Here is a 22,123-nt window from a genome sequence, read left to right as displayed (position 1 = left end):
GCCATGACAGCCAATTTACAATTAAAAATCTGTTTTAGAACCATATCAATAATGATTTCTATCACTATGAAAACTCAAGATATAGAATTGCAGGAATCCTAGGTATGGGCTATTATCATACATTGTTTACAAAAGCTATTAATAAATCATCGTAATATATGGTTACAATAAGCACTGCCTTTTAGAAAAGGTAGAAAATAGGACTATATTTTCCATCAGTTATATATAAATATTTAATATTATTTTAATTCTAGCATCAGTTAATCCTTTCCAAGATGTAAGATTCTCTTGAACTGATGCTTGGTTGACCATTTACAGTATTGGGACTGGATCCACTTTTATATTTATTGATTTTTCACTGAAAACAGATCATTTTGTATTAACTCACATATCAGCCATTTGGTTGATAGTATGTTCACTGTTTTGAAGAAGAATGAGCCAAATTATGTTTTTCAGTTTTATGAAAAAACTACACTATGATTAAAACTATGACAAATGAGCCAACATTAAGACCACTGGCTCTTATGTAAGAGACGATTTGATGGGAAAGCTTTCTTCTACTAGCGACATTAACATTTATGATGCAGGAAAAAAATATTCCCAATGACTAATAGTGTTTCTCACTGATAACTAAACTAATGCTCCTCTACATGTGACTAAACTATGCCTCTACATCCTCAAATTATGGTCAATCTGGGATTCTTAATGGTTCTTGGTAAGTCTGGCTAATCTAACAAGCAGAAAACAAAAATCCTCCAAAGCCAGATTTCTTTTTTGGGAGAGGCTCCATTGTGTATTCCAGGCTGGAATAAAAAGTCACCATGTTTGGAAAGATGCATGATACAGAGGATGAAATAAAACACCTTCTCATGGTAAATATTTATCTTTGCCGGGTTTCCTGATATCCACATGTTTATCCTCAGGATGGACATATACAAATTATGTAAAATGGAGTGTAATTTGATTGTAAGGTCTTTTATCACTGGACTTGGGACAGAAATGTCTCAGTCTGCAGAGATTCAGGCAGACTTCGGGGTTACGGTTTGCTTCCACTTGTTAAGGAAACAGCTGGAACATTTCTGGCTCTGAGTGGGGAAGAATCGATTCGACAGTGGATCAGGGGAGGAAAGTGATGGTACCAGGCCATGGCAGTGGTCTCATTGCTTCTTCAAAACCGATTGAACCATCCAGCCTCGGTAAGTTTGAATCTAAAATCAAAGAGGCTTGGAAATATAAATGTAAGAGCACAGGCTGAAGGACATCATTTACCAAAAATATGTACAAACTCATGCCGTGTGTTGACAAATACCACACTCAGAAACATACCTGTCTTTTCTACACATTCTGGTGTTGAAAGAACACACAAAAGTGCTATAGAGTTGGTAAAAAACAATCTGTTCTTTTTTAATATTTTTATTGATATGCTCAATAATAAAATACAAGTATTAATAAATACATCGGTACAGGATAAGTTTATATCCAACAACAGGAAAAGAATGATTCAAGTTGCAGTAATACACTGATAGGTAAATAGTATAACATTAGAAAAGCAAAACTCCTTTAACTTAAGGACAGGCTGAACCATCAGCTATGGGTCTGAGATCAAGTAATACAGGTAGCAAGAGTTTTTCCCACGCAGGAAAATGAAGGCAGTTTTCCAAATACTGTGAATATACAAACATTGGGGAAGCAATACAATCCGTATACTGTATACTTCGGCCAGTGTTCTCAGGGATTCAGTTCCCACATTTTGTTTAAGTGCCGGTAGTACCTAATGAAGGCATTGCGTTCAAGCTCAAAGGTCTGCTTCTTTATTTTCTAAAAAAAAGTAGCACGGCCACTCGCTTATTTGTGTGTCTATCAGCCCCCTGCTTCCACCACACCTCAGCCAGTCCAAAGAGAGGCTTGCAAGCTCTAATTTCTACAAAGCTAGTCTTAGTTACTCAGCTTGGAACCAGCAGGAACAAAGCACCGTTTGCCTCTTATTTCTCTGCACCAATTGTATGGAGAACCTAGACTTAGGTCCAGGATGGGCATAACGATACAGATGATCTCTTAAAAAATTTCCTCCTGGTACTTGTCAAATAGGATAAAAAGCAGATGAAATCTATAAAGGCTGTCCTCCTCTGCCTGGCATTAGAAGTGGGGGACCACTGGGGCATTACTTCTCCCAGGGTCTGTCATTCTGCAGTGTTAACATATATTGTGTGCATTACATCACAAGCCATCAATCAATGTTGAATAATATAAGCTGTGATATTCACATTATTCCCCCTTTTCAATCTCCCTTAAAAGAAGAAGCACAAATAAAATGCTGAACAAAAGCCACATATTTCTCAGAGCCCAAGTAAAATAAAGCCTGTGTATGAAACATAGGGATGGCTACTGAAAGCTAGCCTGCCCATGGCTTACGACATGGGTGGCTTATTAAGGAAATGAGGCTAGGGAAAAAAAATACTCTTAGGACAAAATCTATAAGGAATTTATTTTTGGTCCTTTTAAAGAAAGTGCTCTCAATGCTCTCTGTACCCATGAGGAGAATTTAGACTATTTTAATTAAAGTAAAAAGAGCGAAGCAAAACAAGGCCCAACAAAAATAATGCTATCTTAATCAATTTTTCCTCCTCTGGGCTCAGATAAATCACTTTACTTGTCTTCACTGCTCTCAGCCTCTGATAAAATAAGGAAAATTTTTTAGCAGCAAGACCATTTTTATAAAAATGAATATGATGCCTGAAAGGCAAACAAAAATAAATACGATGTGAAGTTTCCCATTTTGTCACAGAAGGGTTTTGTTGGAATTTGAATTTTTAGAGCTTAATAGTCTTGCTATAAGGAGCAAAAATAGGTATTAAGGATATGCAGCAATGTATTAATAATATTAACTCAAATTCACCATCATCTCAGATTTATTTCTGGACAATTTTTCCAGTAGTGAGAAATCTCTACCAAAGGCCATAAAAGTATGTCTCCAAAACTCAATGCACCTTATTCACTATTTCTGAAGTTTCATAAAAGCCAAGATTTGTGTTTTTATAGGCAAGTGCATTTTGGGGAGGTAAGAATCTCCAATAAGGAAGGAGATGGGATACTTGGGACTATATTTGGTTCAGTTTTATCAAGAGAGAGCCTTTGAGGAATATCAGCACGACTGTGCTTACATTTTAAGTTTTAATCTAAATTCTTTTGAATTCCTTTCCATTGGCAGTTTTCAGAGGGTCTGGAAAAAAACAAATGTAATACTTTGTGACAAACTGTTCAACTAATATTGAATGTCTCAGAAACAGAGGATGAAGCCAGAAGACTTTTTCCTTCTTGAACTGTTTTTTGCTCCCCCAAAGCACTATTTAATGCCAAATGAATACTCATGCACACAAAGGTAGATCCCGTTCATGCAATGACCCATAATGACAGGGGGTATACCTGGTCCTGAAGACTTTCCCCTCCTGGTCTGGCCGAGGATTCTTCACAGACAGCAAGGCTGCGAGTCAGTTTACCTTTCCCTGCTCCTGACTGGGGAGGGAAGAGAAACGAGAAGGAAAGGAAAATAAAGAAAAAAAACCCAGGATATATCCTCAGGCTGTCGAATCATCTCCACCTTCTCTGGACATTCCCAAATCAGAGTTTTAAAAGCAAGCTTCAGATCCACTGCTCGGTGCTGTCTACAATGGCTCCAAGCATCACCCCCCCGTGCTGATGGGGATGCAGTGTCTACACTGGCTTAAAGCATCGGACCCCTGTGTTGATCGAGATGCAGGTGGAGGAGAATGTGGAAGGATGAATTTAAGGAACATGCCTAGCAAACTGTGCCCATCACACTGGAAACGTACAAAGAATGAATTGCTGCCTTTTCATGAAAGTACAAGGAGAAAAAGATAACACAAATTAATTTCTACTAAAACTGGGTTTGGAAGTGACTTGACTGAGAAGATGTTTTAAAAGTTGAAGATTGTGTCCTAAACACCAGAACCTGTTTACTTCAAGGCAGAAACTAATTAGACAGACTAAAACATTTCCCCCAAACTTGATTTAAAATGAAAAGAAAACAAGCAGCTATTTGTTTGTAAAGCACTGTCAAGTCTGCCAGGATCAAATATATACACTGCAGCTATGTGAACCCTAAATGCTCTAATTAAAAAGCCTATAGAGGGACTTCCCTGGCAGTCCAGTGGTTAAGACTTCACCTTCCAATGTAGGGGGTGCAGGTTCGTTCCCTGGTCAGGGAGCTAAGATCCCACATACCTTGTGGCCCAAAAACCAAAACATAAAACAGAATTCAATAGACTTTAAAAATGGTCCATATCCAAAAAAAAAAAAAAAAAAAAAGCACATAGAGCAGATAGGCATCAACACGACCCCATTAAATGCAGGCAGCACCGGTGCAGCCAAGATCCACATACAGCCACGTGAATCCTTGGCAAATTCTCTAACCCTGATGTTAATCCACATGCAACCATGATATCAGGTCAATGTAGAATTCCAGAACCCTACCTTGGATTTTCTTCTCTCTTGGTTCTGAGCCGCCAGTTGCCTCTGTAGGTTAGAAACAAAATCAAACAAACAAACAAACAAACAGTCCACCAACAACCAGGAGAGGGGAGGGGAGAGAAGGAGAGAAAAAGATGTCACCAGAGTTGAAAAATCAATAACAACAGCAACAAAGTATTATAACCACCAGGGAGGACTCCCCCAGCTCTTGCTTCCCCAAACTTTTGACCATTTAGCTTTTCTCATTCCCTCCTTACAGCAGCTCCTGGGGAGGGGAAAAGCCGGCCTTGAAGGCTTTTTTGGCCATTATGCTGTTATCAGCCTCTGCTCCCTTTTTATATAAAAAGAGTTAACACTTTTGTAGTTTGGTTTAAAGAAAATCGATACAGGTTATTTGCAAGTACAGTTTATTTTCCTTCTACCAAATCTCCTTCTCTCATAAATCATGAGTATTTAATCATATCACTTTTTCAGTACCGTCAATCACTCCCAAACTTCCCCCTACCCCTTCTAGAGCATTCTTTCTCCCTCTCTCTCTCTGGCTGGGAATTCTAGGCTTTTCTGCTAATAAGAATCGAAGCTTAGCCTGCCCAGGAAGGTCAACAGAGCTCATGTCTTTGATTTTTCTTAGTCTGTCATGAGCTGTATTCCATGGACTACAAACCCATTTTTATAACTCAGCTAGTGTAAAGCTGCCTCAGAAGTCCTCCACAAGCTACTTGAGGTGATCTGGAAATTAATATGGAGAAGCTGTGGGCAAATTCAGTCATTAAATATGTTCTTTGGATTTTTTTTTTTTTTCATTTCAAAGGGCATTTTGACAGAATGCACTGTTTGGTCAGAAAAAAAAAAAAAAAGAAAACAAGACTAATAATTGGAAAAGGAGAAGATTCGTTTTATGGATTTCCTATTTATTTTACTAGTCAAACTCTTTACAAGCAAAGAAAACCCCAAACCTTCAGAGTATCTTCAAAATGAAAGAAAGGGATGCACACAGTGGCATGAGAAATGGGATTTCTCCAGGCTCACCTGTAATTCCAGTTTCTCCTCCTCGTCCAGACTTTCGGATTTAACCACGCCATTCTCTGGAGTGGCCGTCTCCTGCTCAGGCCCGCCTTCCTCCACTATGGTCTGACTCAGGTCTCCTGGCTCAGACATTCTCCCAGATGCAAATTAAAATAACAAGATTTGACACCCTACAAGGTTAAGACATCAGAAAGTAATGTCAGCACAGGGTGAAGTCTTGACCGTTATCCTTGAGATATTTGATTTTTCCCTTTGTACTCAAATTCGAATAAGCAACTCCAGCCTCCCTGACAATTTTATACAAAAGGAGAATAAAACAAGATCAAATCAAGTACCCAAGACAAACGCCAAGAGGCAGATTCAGTTGCCCTGTCCACACCCCTCCAAACACATACACATGCTCTTGTGAATACACCTTGCCGTCAAGGTGGGTCAATACATCTTAAAATGAGACATGAAAGTCCCACACGTCTCCCGGTCCCTATGCTCCTCTACAAAGTAGAAGCAAAAGAAGAAGAGAGTATCTCCCCAACTCTTCCTCCACTTCTGAGTCGGGAGGTGGTACTAGGTTCTGCAGCATCTCTAAGATGACTCATAAGTCATTTGCAAATTTCAACCACAGACATACCTTCCTGGGTACAAGGGATTCAGTACACTCTACAAGGGGCAGAAGTCAATGTAAGAGGTAATCATTCAGTATACACATAGGATCTAAATTTGGCAGTAAACCTTTCAGGGACAACAGTTTCAGGCTTCACAGTAACAGTGACGTTATTAAAAGCAGAAGCCCTCACAAGCCCTGTCGGTGGCTGATGCTGGAGATTCTGCAGAAGGAAGCTATCACAACTGAACTCCGATGCTCCAGGCTCACAAGAGACGACTACACAGACACTGGAAATGGCTTTTCAAAGTGTCAGCCTGTTATTAGTACTTTTTTCTCCCTTCTTCCATAAAGCCCTGACACTTCCCCTTCTGATGTGCTGTCAAAGGGGGCTCCTGAGTAATTTAGCATTTACCTCCTCCTCAATTTTTTTTTTAAAGAAAAACAAGAAAGGAGAGAAAAGAAGGAAGGAGGAAAAGAAAGAAGAAAAGAGAGGAAGGAAGGAGAGAGAAAAATAGAGAAAGACCTTGTAGCCTAGAAAGTCAGTTTTTTCACAAAAATTCCCAAGTAATGACTGCCCTGTTCCTAGTCATTACAATGGTAACTATTACTGGACAAATCAGTGTCTTGACATGTTTCTCTGGGAGTGTTTATCATTTACTAGTTCAGTAACTTTATTTCCAACTGGACATAGGAAGCACGAGAAAAATCTAAATCGCAGTAATTTCTGTTGCAAATTTGCTAAGACCTACCATGACAGGACAAGCTCACTTGGCAAAGGATTGTGGGAATGGAAAAGGAAGTTTTCCTCAAGGATGGTACTTGGGAGTCTGTGAGGGCCTGGTGAGCAAGGCTCTTAGGTTTGGGGAGGTTTGAGGATATCCATTCAGTGTATCTGACAGATCTCTTGTATTTCAGTGACACCGGGGATGTGTGTAGTTAACCAAACAAAAAGTTCTGTTTCCCAGTAGCAAATAGTTTGTTTCTCAATGTACTGAGTGGGGGGAGGAGATGGGACTTCTGTTGCCCTAACTTTTTTTCCAGAGGGTTTCAATAAAAAAACAGATCGTGGCCAGCTTTAAAAAAAAAAAAAAAGAACAAATTGAGCTCTAATTTTACAAACACTAAGGCAGTTGAATCCCTGATACAGATCCTGTCTGTTTTGGTTGCCTTTCATGAACTGTTTTATGCAAACAGGCATATTTATAGAATGAGAAAAATATACAGATGAGATGACAGCCATCTGATGACAGCCCTTTACCTTTTGCGCAGAATTTCTGCTGTCGGTCTTGGCGACTTACGAGCGGCTTCTGTCCTTCTACGCTGGGAAAATCCACACGAGGGATCAGAGACAGCGGGAGTCCCATGTCCCCATCAACAGTTCAAAACGCCCATCTCCGTGCGATTCCCTTACACAGCCTGACACATCATCCACCTGAAAAAAGACGAAAAGTCAATAGTCACAATAATTGCAACAACCATGGTAAGGGTGAGGGACGAAATAAACAAGACTGGGTTTCTAACACTAATGACCGGCCTCCAGCAAATCAAGTTCACAGCTTGATCCACTCCACCTGTCCCGAGCTGCCTGCTTCTTCTCTAATGAAGGCTACAGCCGGCTGTTCAAGTCAGAGCGGCACCCACGCAACGAGCTAAAATTAACAATTGCATTATGCACCGAAGATTACTCACTTCAATTTTAACCTTTTTTAGTGAAATCTCGCACTTTATATTAAAAAAAAAAAAAAACAAGCTTGTGTGTTTGCCTCAATGACAATCCAGATCACCTATGAGCAAAAGTCTTGCCTCCGTTTTTAACCAAAGCTTTTGTCTTAATTATAGATCAATATAATCTACCTGAGTGCTGTTCCTGTGACTCTTTTCTTCTGAAGGTTATCCTAAGAAGGCTGAAAGATTTTTGACTTAATGAGGCATTAACTATAAAAGTGAAAAAAACAAAGAAAGGAAAAAGAAAACTTTCACAGTGGTATTGTTGAGAGAGCTCTTTCCTCTCCACTGACAGTTTGAGAAGAAAATTTCCGAAAATTCTCTTTGCTGTGTGAGCATCATTTACCCGCCACCTACTGGCCCCTCCCAATCAGGACTGCCACCGTCAGCTGGGCATTCTGTTTGACAGCAAGGCAACACTGTCAGAGGGATTCAACAGATTTGCAAACTTTGAGCCTGTTGAAAACAATCCCTGCTATAACGTGCACTTTCTTTTTCTCACAACTCCTACAGGAGCAGCGGCAAATACAGCTCGAATGCAAAGAGAGAGACAGATTCCTAATAACGTTTGCCAAAACCGAGCTGTATCTCTCTCCCTTTGCTGCAACTCTACCCTGGCGCACATCTGCTAAATCCAACAGCCTGCGCACGTGTTCCACCGTATACCCGACTTTGAAAACACTAAATGCATCTCAGTTATTTACTCTGAAGTTTAGAAACTCTCTCTGCCTCCCCCTCGCTGCCCCCTCCCAAGTTGACATGAGCACAGCTGGCTCCTCGTCGGATTTTACTGCAGCTTTATCAACAGCCTATTGGGTTACGGCACCATTTGTTGTGTAAGAGGAAAACAACTGTTGAAAATTCAATCGCTTATACAGTCAATCATTTCTAGCGTTATTTACGTCTTATTAAAATGGATACTTTGGCTGTAAAAAGTGTTTCTTTTGTCGTTAAAAATTACATAACTATGGCGAAGGAAACATGAATTTAGGGATCAAATGCGTTGCTCATCAACAGTAATTTTAATTTCTCAATTTTTATCAGTTTCACATAATGAAAACTTGATACTAAATAGAAGTCAACATGCCTTAAAATTAGGATCTATTTAAGTAACCAGCTCAATATCTAACATGTCTTAGAATAGGCACCTGTGATGGACGGATTTACCAAACGCTTTTTGGATTCTGTTTTCCTTTTCCCAAAGAAAATGAAGTTATCAACGATCACCGCAGCCTTCCTGTCTCCTTTTTCTGATGCTCCTATTTGTACAGTGGTGGTTAATCCAGCCCGGTGAAATGGCCATGCAGTTTTCAAATCTAAGCCTTAGATGCCTTATTCCAGCCCCAGTAGGTGGATGCAAGATATAATTCTTTCCACGAAGAAAGAACAAACTGGTATTCACGTAACCATCTCAAAGCGTGAACAGCCTGGATATGTGTGCGTGCGTAATTACCAGGACACGTTTGGAAATAGCACTGTGCTCTAAAGCCAGCGAGGTATTATTCTTGCCTCCCTGAATCATAAAGTCATCATCCACCAAGATAAAAGAGAATATGGGCATATGGGAACGAGCAGGGAGGAACATATGGATCACAAATATTTTTGTAACTGATTAAAACTGTTCTCTTTGCTAAGAAAGCAGTGCCAGGGAATCAACCCTAGTCCAGCTTTCCGTTCCCCAAACTAACCCGACTCTTCCACTGCTGTTTAGTCTTCATTTGTCCCAACTTCTCCCATTTTTCACAAAGAAGCAAAACCATGTCTAACAAATATGTTTTACCCAGCATTTGGTTAATAGATATCCTGGCCAAGTGTCAATTGTTATGGCTGGAGGTGGGGAGGGAGAAAAAGGAGACTCTATACACATGCACAAAATAAAAGTCACTGCAGTTTTTTCAGTGGAAATAATATTTTAACCACGGTTTAGGGGGTGATATTGAGGAAAGGCAGGCAATAAGTAAGCTGTAGGAAATTGATCAATGGTGTTGTCAGCTATTTACAATGAGGAAAATGAGTAAAATAATGACCATTTTAGATTATGTTGTTTCTTATTTTTTGGGCTGACTTTTAGAGTTGCATATAGTAGCAACTGGGTTTGTGGGAATGAGAAAGAGAGGGCGAGAGGAGAGAAGCACCGCGCAGAAGACCAAATAGTCTGTCTTTCATCATCACGAACAAAATAGGCATGTCCTAATTGTGTGCACACACGCGTGTGTGTGTGTGTTGCATATATTAATCACTGGGCTGTCATGTGGAGAAAGAAAGCTTGGGGTTTAATTCAAATTCCAGCAGTGATTTAGTTCTCAGAGGATATCTAAAATGAGACATTAAATTCTATTAGCAAGTTGGGAGGGCCACTTTATTAGTCACTTTTGTCATAACCTTTCTACTCAAAATTAGCAGAGGATGACTAATCTTATCCTCGATCAGTATAGGTACTTTATGATGAGACAACACAATCAAGATTTACTTATTTGAACAACTGAAATGTTTTTCCCTTATGCACTGTTCCTTCTTCTTTTAGCTAGTCACAGTTCTGCAAATGTAAGCCACTAGCAAATTGTGATATTAGTGATCTGTCAATTTTCTGCATAAGGTATTTAAATGCTGCAACCCCTTATCAACCAAAGACACACCCTAGTCTCAAAACAGTTATTCTGTTAAAGTTAAAAGAGTTAGTTTGAATGTGTAAGATTAAGTTTAAAGACTTAAAAAACAAAAAAAAAAGAGAGAAGAAAATAATTGGAAGAGAGGCAAACAAGAGAGGCCACCGGAATGAGAAGCCTGCACACTGCAACGAAGAGTGGTCCCCGCTCGCCACAACTAGAGAAAGCCTGTGCACGGCAACAAAGACCCAAAATGTAGCCAGAAAGAAAGAAAGGAAGGAAGAAAGAAAGAAAGGAAGGAAGGAAGGAAGGAAGGAAAGAAGGAAGGAAGGAAGGAAGGAAGGAAGGAAGGAAGGAAGGAAGAAAGAAAGAAAGAAAGAAAGAAAGAAAGAAAGAAAGAAAGAAAGAAAAGAAAAGTAATTGGAATGTAATCCTTTCAGAAATGAAAGCAACCATGGCATCATGGCGTGAATAGAATATACGGACTAATACCTTCAGCAAGCTTGAAAATTTCCCCAGGTAACAGAAAAACATCAATAAGAGAATTTCACTTAAGTTTACTTTCCAAAGAAAAATGTCTCCTTCAATACATGTATAAGAAATACTCAACCAGGAGTTCTACCCTTTCATTAAACATTTTTTGGTCAACTCAATGCACAGGCATTCTGTAAAATTCTTGAACCACCATGCAAATGCCAAAGTGATCAGACAACTGTTTTGGAGGAAGAACCTAGGAGGATATTTAAGAAAAGGAATTTTCATACTAGGGGTTTAAAGGTAGAAGTATTTTACATGAATATTCTTATTTCAACTTTGATAGCTAGGCAGTTTATAAACATACAGTACCTCATATGTAGAATATCACTTTTTCTTCCTCATTATTATAGCAAATTGGACACAAACATAACCTACATCAACATTTACCAGACTTCAGTAACGGAAAAAACGGATGTCAAAGCTTTGAACATAAGAACAGCCCCACAATAATCACAAGTGTCTTTAAAAATAAGAGAGGTCTGATCTCAGTAAAAACATCTGAAGGAAAAAGGCCAATGTTTCAATTCCTCACTTTTATAACAACTGTTTACGGAATCTCTACCACCTGCAAGGATGCTGTAACACAATCTCAAAAAATCCTCTTTTTTTTTCCAAAACAATAAAATAAGATAAAAGTTAAATACTTCTAATGGATCCACATGAAAAATTTTAAAGACGGGTTAAACAATTTCATCATCCTTTTCTTGATTATTCATGAACTGGAAAACAAAGATGACTTCTGCTTTTATAAATTCTTAAATGTTTTCTCAGTGTATTTCAAAGAAAGACATAAACTTGGGAGAAGTAAATAATGTACTGGGTCCCATAATAAATATTTGGATATCCCCAGAACTAATTGATGAAAGTAATAAAGTGAAATGTAGCAGGACAAAAGATCTAACATTTGGGTTCTAAAAAATAGTTGCATAATTTGCAATTTTTAGTTTAGACAAGAGAAGACTTAGGGAGGACAAAATAGCTATTTTCTAACGCTATTTTAAAACATATTCAGAGAACAAGGAATTGGCCTTACTTGGTGTTGCTTCAAAAGTTAGCACTAGGAAAAAAAAATAAGAACCTACCTTTCTAAACATAGAACTACCATATGACCCAGTAATTCAACTCCAAAATATACATCCAAGAGAATGGAAAGCAGGGACTAGAACATACAATGGAATATTATTCAGCCTTAAAAAGGAATGGAATTCTGATACATGTTACAACATGTATGGACTTTAAAAATATTATCCTTAGTAAAATAAGTCAGACACAGAAGAACAAAGATGGTATGATTCTGCTTATATGAAGTACCTAGAACAGGCAAATTTATAGAGACAGAAAGTAGAAGGGAGGCGACCAGGAGCTGGAGGTAAGGAAGAAAGGAGTTGTTGTTTAATTGGTTTTTGTTGGGGATGATTAAAAAGTTGTGGGGAAAAAAAAAAAGTTGTGGGTACAGATGTGATGGTTACACAGTTTAATGCCACTTAATTGTACACTTCGGAATGGCTAAAATGATAAATATTATATGATGTATATTTTGTCACAATAAAAGAACCTAAAAAACTTTTTTCTTCTTGAATATGATATAAATGAAAAATAGACAAATCAATATACATATAAACAGATCAAAGGCAGAAAATGATAGTACAAGAGAGGAACTGGCCTACTTTACAAAACTGCTTCTGGTGTATTGAAAACACATACGTAGAAAGACAAATGTGGTGGACGTAACCTGCCTTGGTTTGTACTGATTCAAATAGGTACCCAATAAATGGGGCCATCCTCCTCCTCAGCATCATCTTAGCAGTCTAGATAAGCTCTGCTATTTAACCATCCAATGTGGACACTGCAAGAATAAAAGGTTAGGATGCAGTGATGTGCTGAGAATTTTCTGTTGCACCTCTACTAGAATCAGTGCAAGTTTGGCATGTGTTCTCAACCACAAAAGGTAACAGAAACCACTTCTAACTGCACAAGACAACTCTGGGCGCATCTTAGTGCAATACAAACATCAGCCGTCAATCATCTGAATGAGAGAGCTGCAGGTAATGGGGCAGCTGATCAGCTGCTTTGTCACATCACTGACTCAGTATTTTGCATTTTTTTTTTTTTTTTTGCGGTACGCTGGCCTCTCACTGTTGTGGCATCTCCCGTTGCGGAGCACAGGCTCCGGACGCGCAGGCTCAGCAACCATGGCTCACGAGCCCAGCCACTCCGCGGCATGTGGGATCTTCCTGGACCGGGGCACAAACCCGGTCCCGGAAGCCCTGCATATTTTTTTTATTGCAGATAAGGAGAATTTTCTGACCACAATTAATGCCACAGAGAACAGGGCCAGTGGCCCCGCTGTCATGTTGGAAAACAATCCGAGACTGAGAAAGCACTGAGGCTTGTTTAGATTTGACTGGGTGACCCCTGGGACCAGTCCCAGGATTTTAAAATAGCCTCAACTTTCATAGGCCATGCAGGCTAATCACCACCTTATGTTTCCTACCTCAATCTGTTAAGAGTCTAGGTATGATTTATCCATACACAGGGTAGCATCACCAATCTCCAGCCATGAGCAAACTTAAAAAAAAAAAAAAAGTACCCAGAGAACCACAGCCCTGCAAAGAACCTTGAAATCAGCTAGTCTAGCTGATATTAAATCCAGTGACTTGGAGAAGATCTACAAATAGAGAGTGGCAGAGCTGGGTAAGAAACATTGTCATTTTAACTGGGGATCAGAGCTGTTTTTAAAACTCCGTGTTCCTCTAGTGACTTGGGGCTCTATTAGAAATACAGACGAGGCTTATCTAATCTGTGCAATTAGTTCCCGGGATATTGCGAGAGACACACACACATTGTTTTTCCTTAGACCACTACTGCCCTTCCTGTCGCATGAGCCAACAAATACTGCCCAGAAACTTCATGAACAGTTTGTCTGATAATGGTATGTGTGTTTCTTTCCCGATTTTATCCCTAATATTTTATGGACACATGTGTGTTTCTAGACATTGTGCTTCATCTTTTTCTTTGAAACTCCTGAAAGCCCATAAGCCATAGTCATCAGAATGACTTCTAGATATCTGCCAGTTATCTGCCCAGTTTCCTCCTTCACTTCTAGAACTCATGGTACCTGTCTTTCCAGAAGCCATACAGAAAATCACATGCCTGCAAGATTCCCAGATAGTGTGCCCAGGGTTTTCAGAAAGCATTATACTTTTTTTTTTTTTAATATGGAACAATGAATTTGAATTTACTGGTGCCAGAACACATGTAACATTTAGAAATGAGTGTATCCTTAATGCTTAAGCAAAGAGCCAGAATCTCCGACTTGGGAAGTTGCTTTTTTATTCCAAGTGTAACTAAAACAAATTTTCCAGGAAAGTAAATAACACTGCTGGGATCTTGTTGCTGATGATACCACATAACTTTGTTCAAACAAAAATGTTTCTAACTAGTTAGATCTTCCAGGAATCTCACCAAGTTACACACTTATCCTAAATTATTTCCCTCAGTATCACTGTACCATGATCTCCTGGGACAAACAACGCTATTTCAGGGAAGGGAGAGGGGATGATCAACTGAAATGATACTTTTGCTTGAGCATTATTAATCTCACAGATGTCAGAACTTCTGTATTCTCAACTCAGTTCAATTCAGTTCAATGCAGTATTTTAAGATGTCCTCTTTCGGAGGATCTGGATGCCAAGAATATAATCCATTACTTATGTTCAGTTGTGTATACTGGAGGCACCTTGTAACGGAACAAGGATTTATCACAAATGCATATTTTCAACTCTGGCTTAAAGAATTCAAAACTCTAAAAATTCATCATGAAGAGAAAAGGCACTTCAAAAAAAAGGGTGGGGAGAAATACTAATTTTATTCAGCGTATCTGATGTGAACTCTTTTGTCCTTTATTCCTACAAGAAGTGAAGGAAGAATCTGTCATTTCGAAAGCAATGGAACTTGACAAATGTGATGCAGTTATAGGTGCCACAGGGTGAGCTAAATGTGTGTGTCATTAAAACACTTCTTGCAGAAAAGAAGGAAGAGACATTTAGATAAAATGAGTAAAAGCAAAGATAAATCGATAAATTGTTATTCTGTCAGTTTCTGAAATGGCAATAAGGTTCGTGTTCTATCCATATATAAACTGGGAAAAATAAGAGGTTTTCACGGCCACGATATCTTTGTTTTCCCTTACGTCAAGGGGTATTACTTGGTGCCACAGCCTGTGATATTTCACGCCTTAAGGTTGCCTTTTCAGAATTATTACTAGCTAACATCATCACTAAATCTAATCAAAGTGAATCAACATAGAAGTTTAAATTACCCACCCAGGACCTCAGCTCTGCCTCCTTCCACCCCCCTACAACAGCAGAAGAATGAAAAGATTTTCAAGGGGAGCAAAGGAATTGAAGGGTGTTCCCCCAAAATAAAAAGCTCAAGTGTGGGTCTTAAGGGTCTATGACCGCAGGAGGCCAGTTCTACACCTAAAAGGGAGGGAGAGAGGCAGGAGAGAGATTTACCAGAAACGGATGTCTGCTGCCATCCCAAGTACAGCAGGGGGAATTTCAGGAGATTCAGGAACAAAGGGAGTTTTAGTTCTGTCGGGTGACTCTGGGCTACAACTGTGTGTTAATATATTGAGAGCAAGCTCTTTCTACAAGATCCAACAGCCACACCCATAAATGCTTTTAGTATTTACTTCCACATGGGTGATTTTGGAATGAGTGTTTTCTACAGATTATTACATTTTATCGTCATATCAACTGCACTATTTGTTGCTAACCTATAGTGGGCAAGACAACACGCCTACTTATCTTGTCTCTTTAGTGTTAGGGCAGCTGGCTATTGGCTACTTCGATCACTGAAATCCCCAGATCTTAGACACTCAGACAAGTCACTCTTTAACAAGGCTCAATATTCGAACCAAGTAGTAGAAATCATTCTCCCCCCACTATTACATAAGCTACACAACGATGCAGATTTGTGCCTGGTTAGTTTACCTCTGTATTAACTCAGTGTTGGGAACAGTGCCTGACACACAGCAGGACTTGTTGTCACTGTACTATTTTTTCTGCTTCCTCCAACCCCCAAAAGCCAAGGCATCTAACCATCCAGAGACCTATTAACCAATGTGGCAAGGTTAAGGGAAAACGCCCAACAGCCACTAATAGGGCAAAACCATGACATGCTTCTGGATGGGAGGGTCTCAAGAGGGCTTTGGTCTCACTGAGCTCTGTGATAATGGACAGTCCATTCAGAGAAAGAGTCCAAGCTTACCTAGAGAGCACCTACACTTGTGTGGCCTTTTGGATAGGACACTAGAGAAAGGAAAGAGATGGCGCTTGCCCCCGGGGACAGCTAACAACCCAACTAGAGAATTCAGCGGACAAAGGGATTTGAGAGCAAAGCAATCCCATCCAGAGGACTAAAGCATACAATACAAAAACGCACACCACTGCCAACCTTAGACCTAACGTTTCCTCAAAGTCTTCTATTCACAAAGGCTAATTTGAATGCCATCTTAAGGGAACTAATAGATATAAGTGACAGAAAACAGACAATGGGCAGATGTTTTCATTAGATAAAAGGAAAGCATGGAAACCCTGAACTGAAGACTCACATGCAGGTGAGTTTCTTTAGGGCGTTGATAGTGTCTGAGTTTTCATGAAAATGATGGCATCCAACCAATGTATGAGTTATTACAATTAAACTGGCCAGACAGTTAGGCCTTGCTCACATTTCCAGACTAAAAACAAATACAGAAGTAGTGCCTCTCATTCCTTCTAAACTCCATTTTTTCAGTTATTACATCGAGTTTCTTCCATGGAGTCTTGTCCAAGTGCTCACTTCATCAGGCCCCTCACCTGTGTCACCTGGCACCTCAGGATGACATGCCCCCACTGCAGTGCAATGGTGCTCAGCCCACATAGAGGAGGATAATATATCTACATCCTACCGGCCATCTCTGCCCCTTCTTGAATGCGAGGAACTTTATTCCTCTTGTTTTTCCTCTTTCTCTACGCTGCCTAGTACAGCAGCGTAGAGACACAAAATTCCATACTGACACCCCTGCAAACACAGTCATGAAAACCAGAAAGCCACTGGGCTGAGATCAACAGATTTGCTAGAGAAGAACGTAAGTGTTCAATAAATAATTCCTACTATCCTCAGACTTCCTGGGAGAAAATGCACTTGAAATGTAGGATACATGAATTCATCTGACATCCGCATGTTTTTGGTTTTAATGGCTAGCAACGCGTTGTTGGAATTTTTCCTCACCACGATGAAATCTCTAGAAAGACTATTTAAATTGTAGATGTGGGAGAGTAAGTTAACAACAAAACCACCAAAGGATGTTCGGGAATGGACTTCAGGAAAAGAGTCTGCATTTGGGACCTCAAGTGCTGCAGAAAGTGATGGGAAAACATTTCCTGCGATGCGTCCTTTCCTCGAAGAGAAGGGAAGCAGGCAGGGAGTGAAACCTCTGTGGCTTCAGAGACAGGATTTACGCAAGTATGCAATATGGTGTCTCAAAGCCTTTACTTCTAAGCCATCAAGGGTTTGGCTTGTTTTAGGATCCTGCTTTAAATATAAACCATCGAAAGCATTCCAGGTGGTAAGCATGGGTGGGAGAATGACTAAATTCCCTGGACAGAGGGCTCTTGGACCAGTGTCTCTGGGAGCACGGATAATGCCTCACACACAGCAAGAACACAATCTGTACCAATGTGCTGGGAGGAGAAATAGATATATTCCTGGGAGGGAAACATTTTCAGAAAACTTACGACACATTGGTGGAACAGAATCTGTTTCTCTGCCAGGTGTCCCAGGATTCACCCGGCAGGTAATTTCCTACTTAAGACACATGTGCATGTGCGTGCTCCCCCAGGTCTGGGGCCATCTATGGCAATGCTGATTAAACCCGAGGAGCCCTGCTTGCAAAGTCACCTACAGGCAGCTGTGGCCGGTCACTTGAAAGATAGGGGCTGCCGTTTAAAGTTGGCCTGTGTGCCACCATTCAATGTCACAACTGCAATCACATGACCACTGTGTACCTCAAAAGCTTGGCCAGACACCCATGACCTCTCCCCTGCTCCCTGCCTCAAGACTGACCTCAAAACTTTTTTTTTTTTTTTAAAGAAAACATTCTTGCTTTAAGGGACTGTTAGAGAGTCAGTTGCATTCAAGACTGCAGTATTTTGCAGGTGAATGCCTTCTACTTCGATAGACTCTCCTATTGGGATGCTCCCTGTTCAAACTTTCCAACAAGCCCCTTCAATCCAGAGAAGCCCAGGGAAAACAGGTGTGTGCTTTTTAAAATTCTCTATATTTTAAAATATCTAATACATTTGGATAATCTTACAAAACTATGCGCTGCTGTAAGCTCTGTGAGTTATTAGAGCCTGCTAGAGTTACCTGTCGTGGGAAAAAACAGGTTATCAAACCATCTATATAAGGGAACTGGCAGAAATCACTGATGAAATTCAGGAGATACATGGTCAGTTTCAACCCAGGTGATGAGAGATGTGGGCCTGAGATCCCAGGGCTGAAGGGTCCCATGACTACTGGAAGAACAGGGTTAAGCTGTATGTAAAAATTCTTTGAGGATTCCTGATGGTGAAGTTGAAGACTTGGGGTCATTCTATTCATGGGGTGTATAATGCTTAAGCTAAGGGTCGGGAAGGGGCTATTAGCTTTGTACATGTGTCGTATGATTAGAAGAAAATAGCCTTGAAACACACTTGATTTTCAGAGACTTCAAAAAAGGGGGACTGCGGGTGGACCGAGTGCAAACGGACATTTTAGGAAGAAAGACAAGAGGCTAATGCGTGCACTTTGATATCTCTAAGGTGCAACCTTGAAATTAGAAGTCAGATGGGATGTAGTATCCCTGCAACACAGTAGGACAACAGGATTCCTGAAATGGGGGATGGAAATCTGGTATTGGATCAAAGAATGAAAACAAGCAAAACGAACGAAAACAACTTTTAAACAACAGCTGTTTAGAAGTTTGCAAGACTGTACATCCAAGCCTCAGATGTGGAAATGGCCAGGATGAGATTATCTGCGAAAGAATCAAATTTATGATTTGATCTATTGTAGAAATGAAACATCTGTCAGTCTTATGCAATGTGTAATATTCAGCTTTTGAGCCACTGGCTTATTTGTGATACCTTCAAGATTTTAAACATGGATAAGAGAAGTCAACAGTTGCATCATAATATATAGCAAGGCATGCTCAGAAGTGGAAACATTTTTGTTAGATACAATCTCCTTAATAAAAAGTCCAAGTCGTAAACATGGGGAAAACTATACAGAGGGGAAAAAAACATAATTTTTTTACTTATAACGAAGGAAGGGAGGAAGGGAGGGAAGGAGGAAAGAAAAAAAGGTAAGGAGGAAGGGGCAGGCCAGCCCAACTGTCAGAAAAAAACATCCAAAATTAATATGTGAAAGTAGAACATGGAATATTTGGAGGAATTCATGATGGAGCCTGAAACAAATTTTAATTTTCACAAATAGACTGAAAACTAGGAAGACAAAAAGAGTCATTCACTCATTATTACTAGCATCTAAGCAAAGACAGGATGGTTCATTATTATAGATAAATAGTATGTTAGGAGAGCATTTTTCTGTATCTGTTAAAGTAAGGTATATACAAAAAAGGGTTCTACACTTCAAACAATTACGTAATTTCACTGAAAAGGAAAAGATGTGTAAAGGACATGATTGGATCCTGTTGCCTCACAAATCACGTACATAATGATAAGGAAGGTAATCTGAATCTGTTAGTACCAATGGATTCTAAGCATGTTAACATATATGACTACTTTTACCCTCAAAAGGTATTGTTAGTATCCTAATTTAAATATTAAGATTTAATATATATATGTGTGTGTATATGTATGTGTATATATGTATACATATATACACAGAGAACACACATGTGTGTGTACAATCCCAGGTCTTTGAAACCTCTTCTGGTCTGAAACTATCCTTATAACTTGCCTGGGAGTGTTTCTGCTGGAAACTCTGTGGCCTGATCATTCCTATGGGGGGCCTGGTCACACCTGCAGATGCCAATTCCAGGTGAGGCCATAATTTTTCTCAACTTCAGAAACTCCAGAAGGAGAAAGGGGAGAGTGACACAGGGACAGAAACCACTGGCTATTCCCTCCACAGGCCATCCACTGGCTCACCAAGAAGCCGAACTTCAGGAGACTGTGAAAAACTGAAAAGAAGAGCTGCCTGTCTAAATCCTCCCGGCCTGCTGTATCGTGTATACATGAATTCAGTTGGTCAATTCTGGAAAACTTTTGTTTAAAAAAAAAATGCTCTTGGGCTTCCCTGGTGGCGCAGTGGTTGAGAGTCCGCCTGCCGATGCAGGGGACATGGGTTCGTGCCCCGGTCCGGGAAGATCCCACATGCCGCAGAGTGGCTGGGCCCGTGAGCCATGGCTGCTGAGCCTGCGCGTCCAGAGCCTGTGCTCCGCAATGGGAGAGGCCACAACAGTGAGAGGCCCGCATACCGCAAAAAATATATATATAAAAAATTTAAAAAAAAAACAATGCTCTGGTTATAAGCCAAACCTACCCTTATTTCCTGGCTTTCTCTAGACAGAACCTAGTTGAGTGGCCTGGGCTTTACTGCAGATTTTGTGTCCTGGCAACATTCTTAAAAACTGGTAGAAAATTTAGGCATCTTTCTCTTAACACGTATTGTGATGCAGCATTTTCACATATTTTATTTTGTCAAAAGTCCTGTATGCAAATTAGGAGTAAATTTTTTCTGTTCACTGTATTTCTTTTCTCTTTAAAACATTATAACTGAATTTGGGGGGCAGGTTTCTTAGTGGATTTTGAAAGACAACTGCAGCCTTTAAATAAACACTGGAGGGAAAGTTTGTTTTCTGACCAGCAATAATAAGCTATTGATACTGTATTCACCATGGTCTATGTGAAGTGTAGTCTCTACACATCTTAACCTCTCTAAAGATACACGTTCATATACACAGAAACACACACACACACACTCACTCACATCTGGGCTATATATGAAGAATGCAATAAACAATATTTATTAGAAGTAATATTTACAGTTTCACCCCTAAAAAAGGCTTTTAGGTTCTCTTTTTCCCCCCCTTTTTTGCTCAGGCAAAAATGAACACTTCTATATTTAATTAAGACTACTCCTCACCCCAAATGGATAAAAACAAATTCAGAGATGGTACAGGGATGCTCCAGTCACCACTACTGGTACTCAGCCACTATACTACTAGTATGTAAAGGTCCTCCTTTTTAAAATCAGTGTCTACTCAAGAATGTATACGCTGTCAAGATGCCTGTTCCATGCTAGTTTTCAGAGTGCATTATTTAGGAGAAATTTCATTATAAATTACATTTTTGTGCATTATAAGTTCCCATTTCAGATTAGATATTTTCCTTTAATTAACTTTTAAAAAATCTTACATTGCTTCTTTTTCTTCTTTTAATCCAGCACCTCTCCAAAACCTATTAAGAAGTAAGCCAAATGGGGCTTCCCTGGTGGCGCAGTGGTTGAGAGTCTGCCTGCTGATGCAGGCGACACGGGTTCGTGCCCCGGTCCGGGAGGATCCCACATGCCGCGGAGTGGCTGGGCCCGTGAGCCATGGCTGCTGAGCCTGCGCGTCCGGAGCCTGTGCTCCGCAACAGGAGAGGCCACAACAGTGAGAGGCCCGCATACCGCCAAAAAAAAAAAAAAAAAAAAGAAGTAAGCCAAATGGAGCCCAGCTTCCAATGGACATTGAAAAAAAGACTGTCAAGATTCAGGAAGAATCTGTAGATTCCTCTGTGAGAGAGACAGAGAGAAGTAACAGATTCTTACTTATCTCTCTCACTCTCACATAAGTTCTTTAAAAACTGGGACTATCCTTACTTTTATTGTATGGAAACATCTGGTGTTCAGTAATGGTTTGATGATGTACTTATTTAATGAATTAGTGAATGAATACATAAATTTAACAAGTCATGAGATTATGGTACCTAGTCATAATGCAAAACCGCTGAGGTCCCACTTTCAAACTAGCAATTATTTCCTCATTATCATTATCACTGCCATAAATCACACTGCAAAGAAAATGACTTTTACTATGATACAATTA

General features: G+C 39.8%; 1 protein-coding gene across 25 annotated transcripts in view; it reads right to left on the bottom strand.

Annotated features, from left to right (window-relative positions):
* ARPP21 (cAMP regulated phosphoprotein 21) overlaps positions 1 to 22,123 on the bottom strand; it is a 181,296-nt gene that overhangs the window by 110,339 nt on the left and 48,834 nt on the right. For 9 of the 25 annotated variants that reach the window (XM_067753686.1, XM_067753707.1, XM_067753709.1 and 6 more), the window contains exons 1-5: positions 7,640 to 7,772; positions 7,377 to 7,550; positions 5,518 to 5,684; positions 4,492 to 4,533; positions 3,424 to 3,513 (exon numbers count right to left, since the gene is read on the bottom strand). In XM_067753686.1, coding sequence (XP_067609787.1) covers positions 3,424 to 3,513; positions 4,492 to 4,533; positions 5,518 to 5,646 — 261 coding nt within the window. In that variant the 5' untranslated portion in view covers positions 5,647 to 5,684; positions 7,377 to 7,550; positions 7,640 to 7,772. Of the gene's footprint in view, positions 1 to 3,423; positions 3,514 to 4,491; positions 4,534 to 5,517; positions 5,685 to 5,909; positions 6,058 to 7,376; positions 7,551 to 7,639; positions 7,773 to 7,972; positions 8,216 to 8,991; positions 9,248 to 22,123 lie in introns of those variants that run through there. The other 16 variants (XM_067753689.1, XM_067753692.1, XM_067753687.1 and 13 more) reach the window with 6 other exon arrangements.

Source organism: Pseudorca crassidens, chromosome 10 (assembly GCF_039906515.1).
Source record: "Pseudorca crassidens isolate mPseCra1 chromosome 10, mPseCra1.hap1, whole genome shotgun sequence".
NCBI lineage: Eukaryota > Metazoa > Chordata > Mammalia > Artiodactyla > Delphinidae > Pseudorca > Pseudorca crassidens.
The sequence above is the reverse complement of the archived record's forward strand: the minus strand, read 5'-3'. Positions and strand labels throughout refer to the sequence as shown.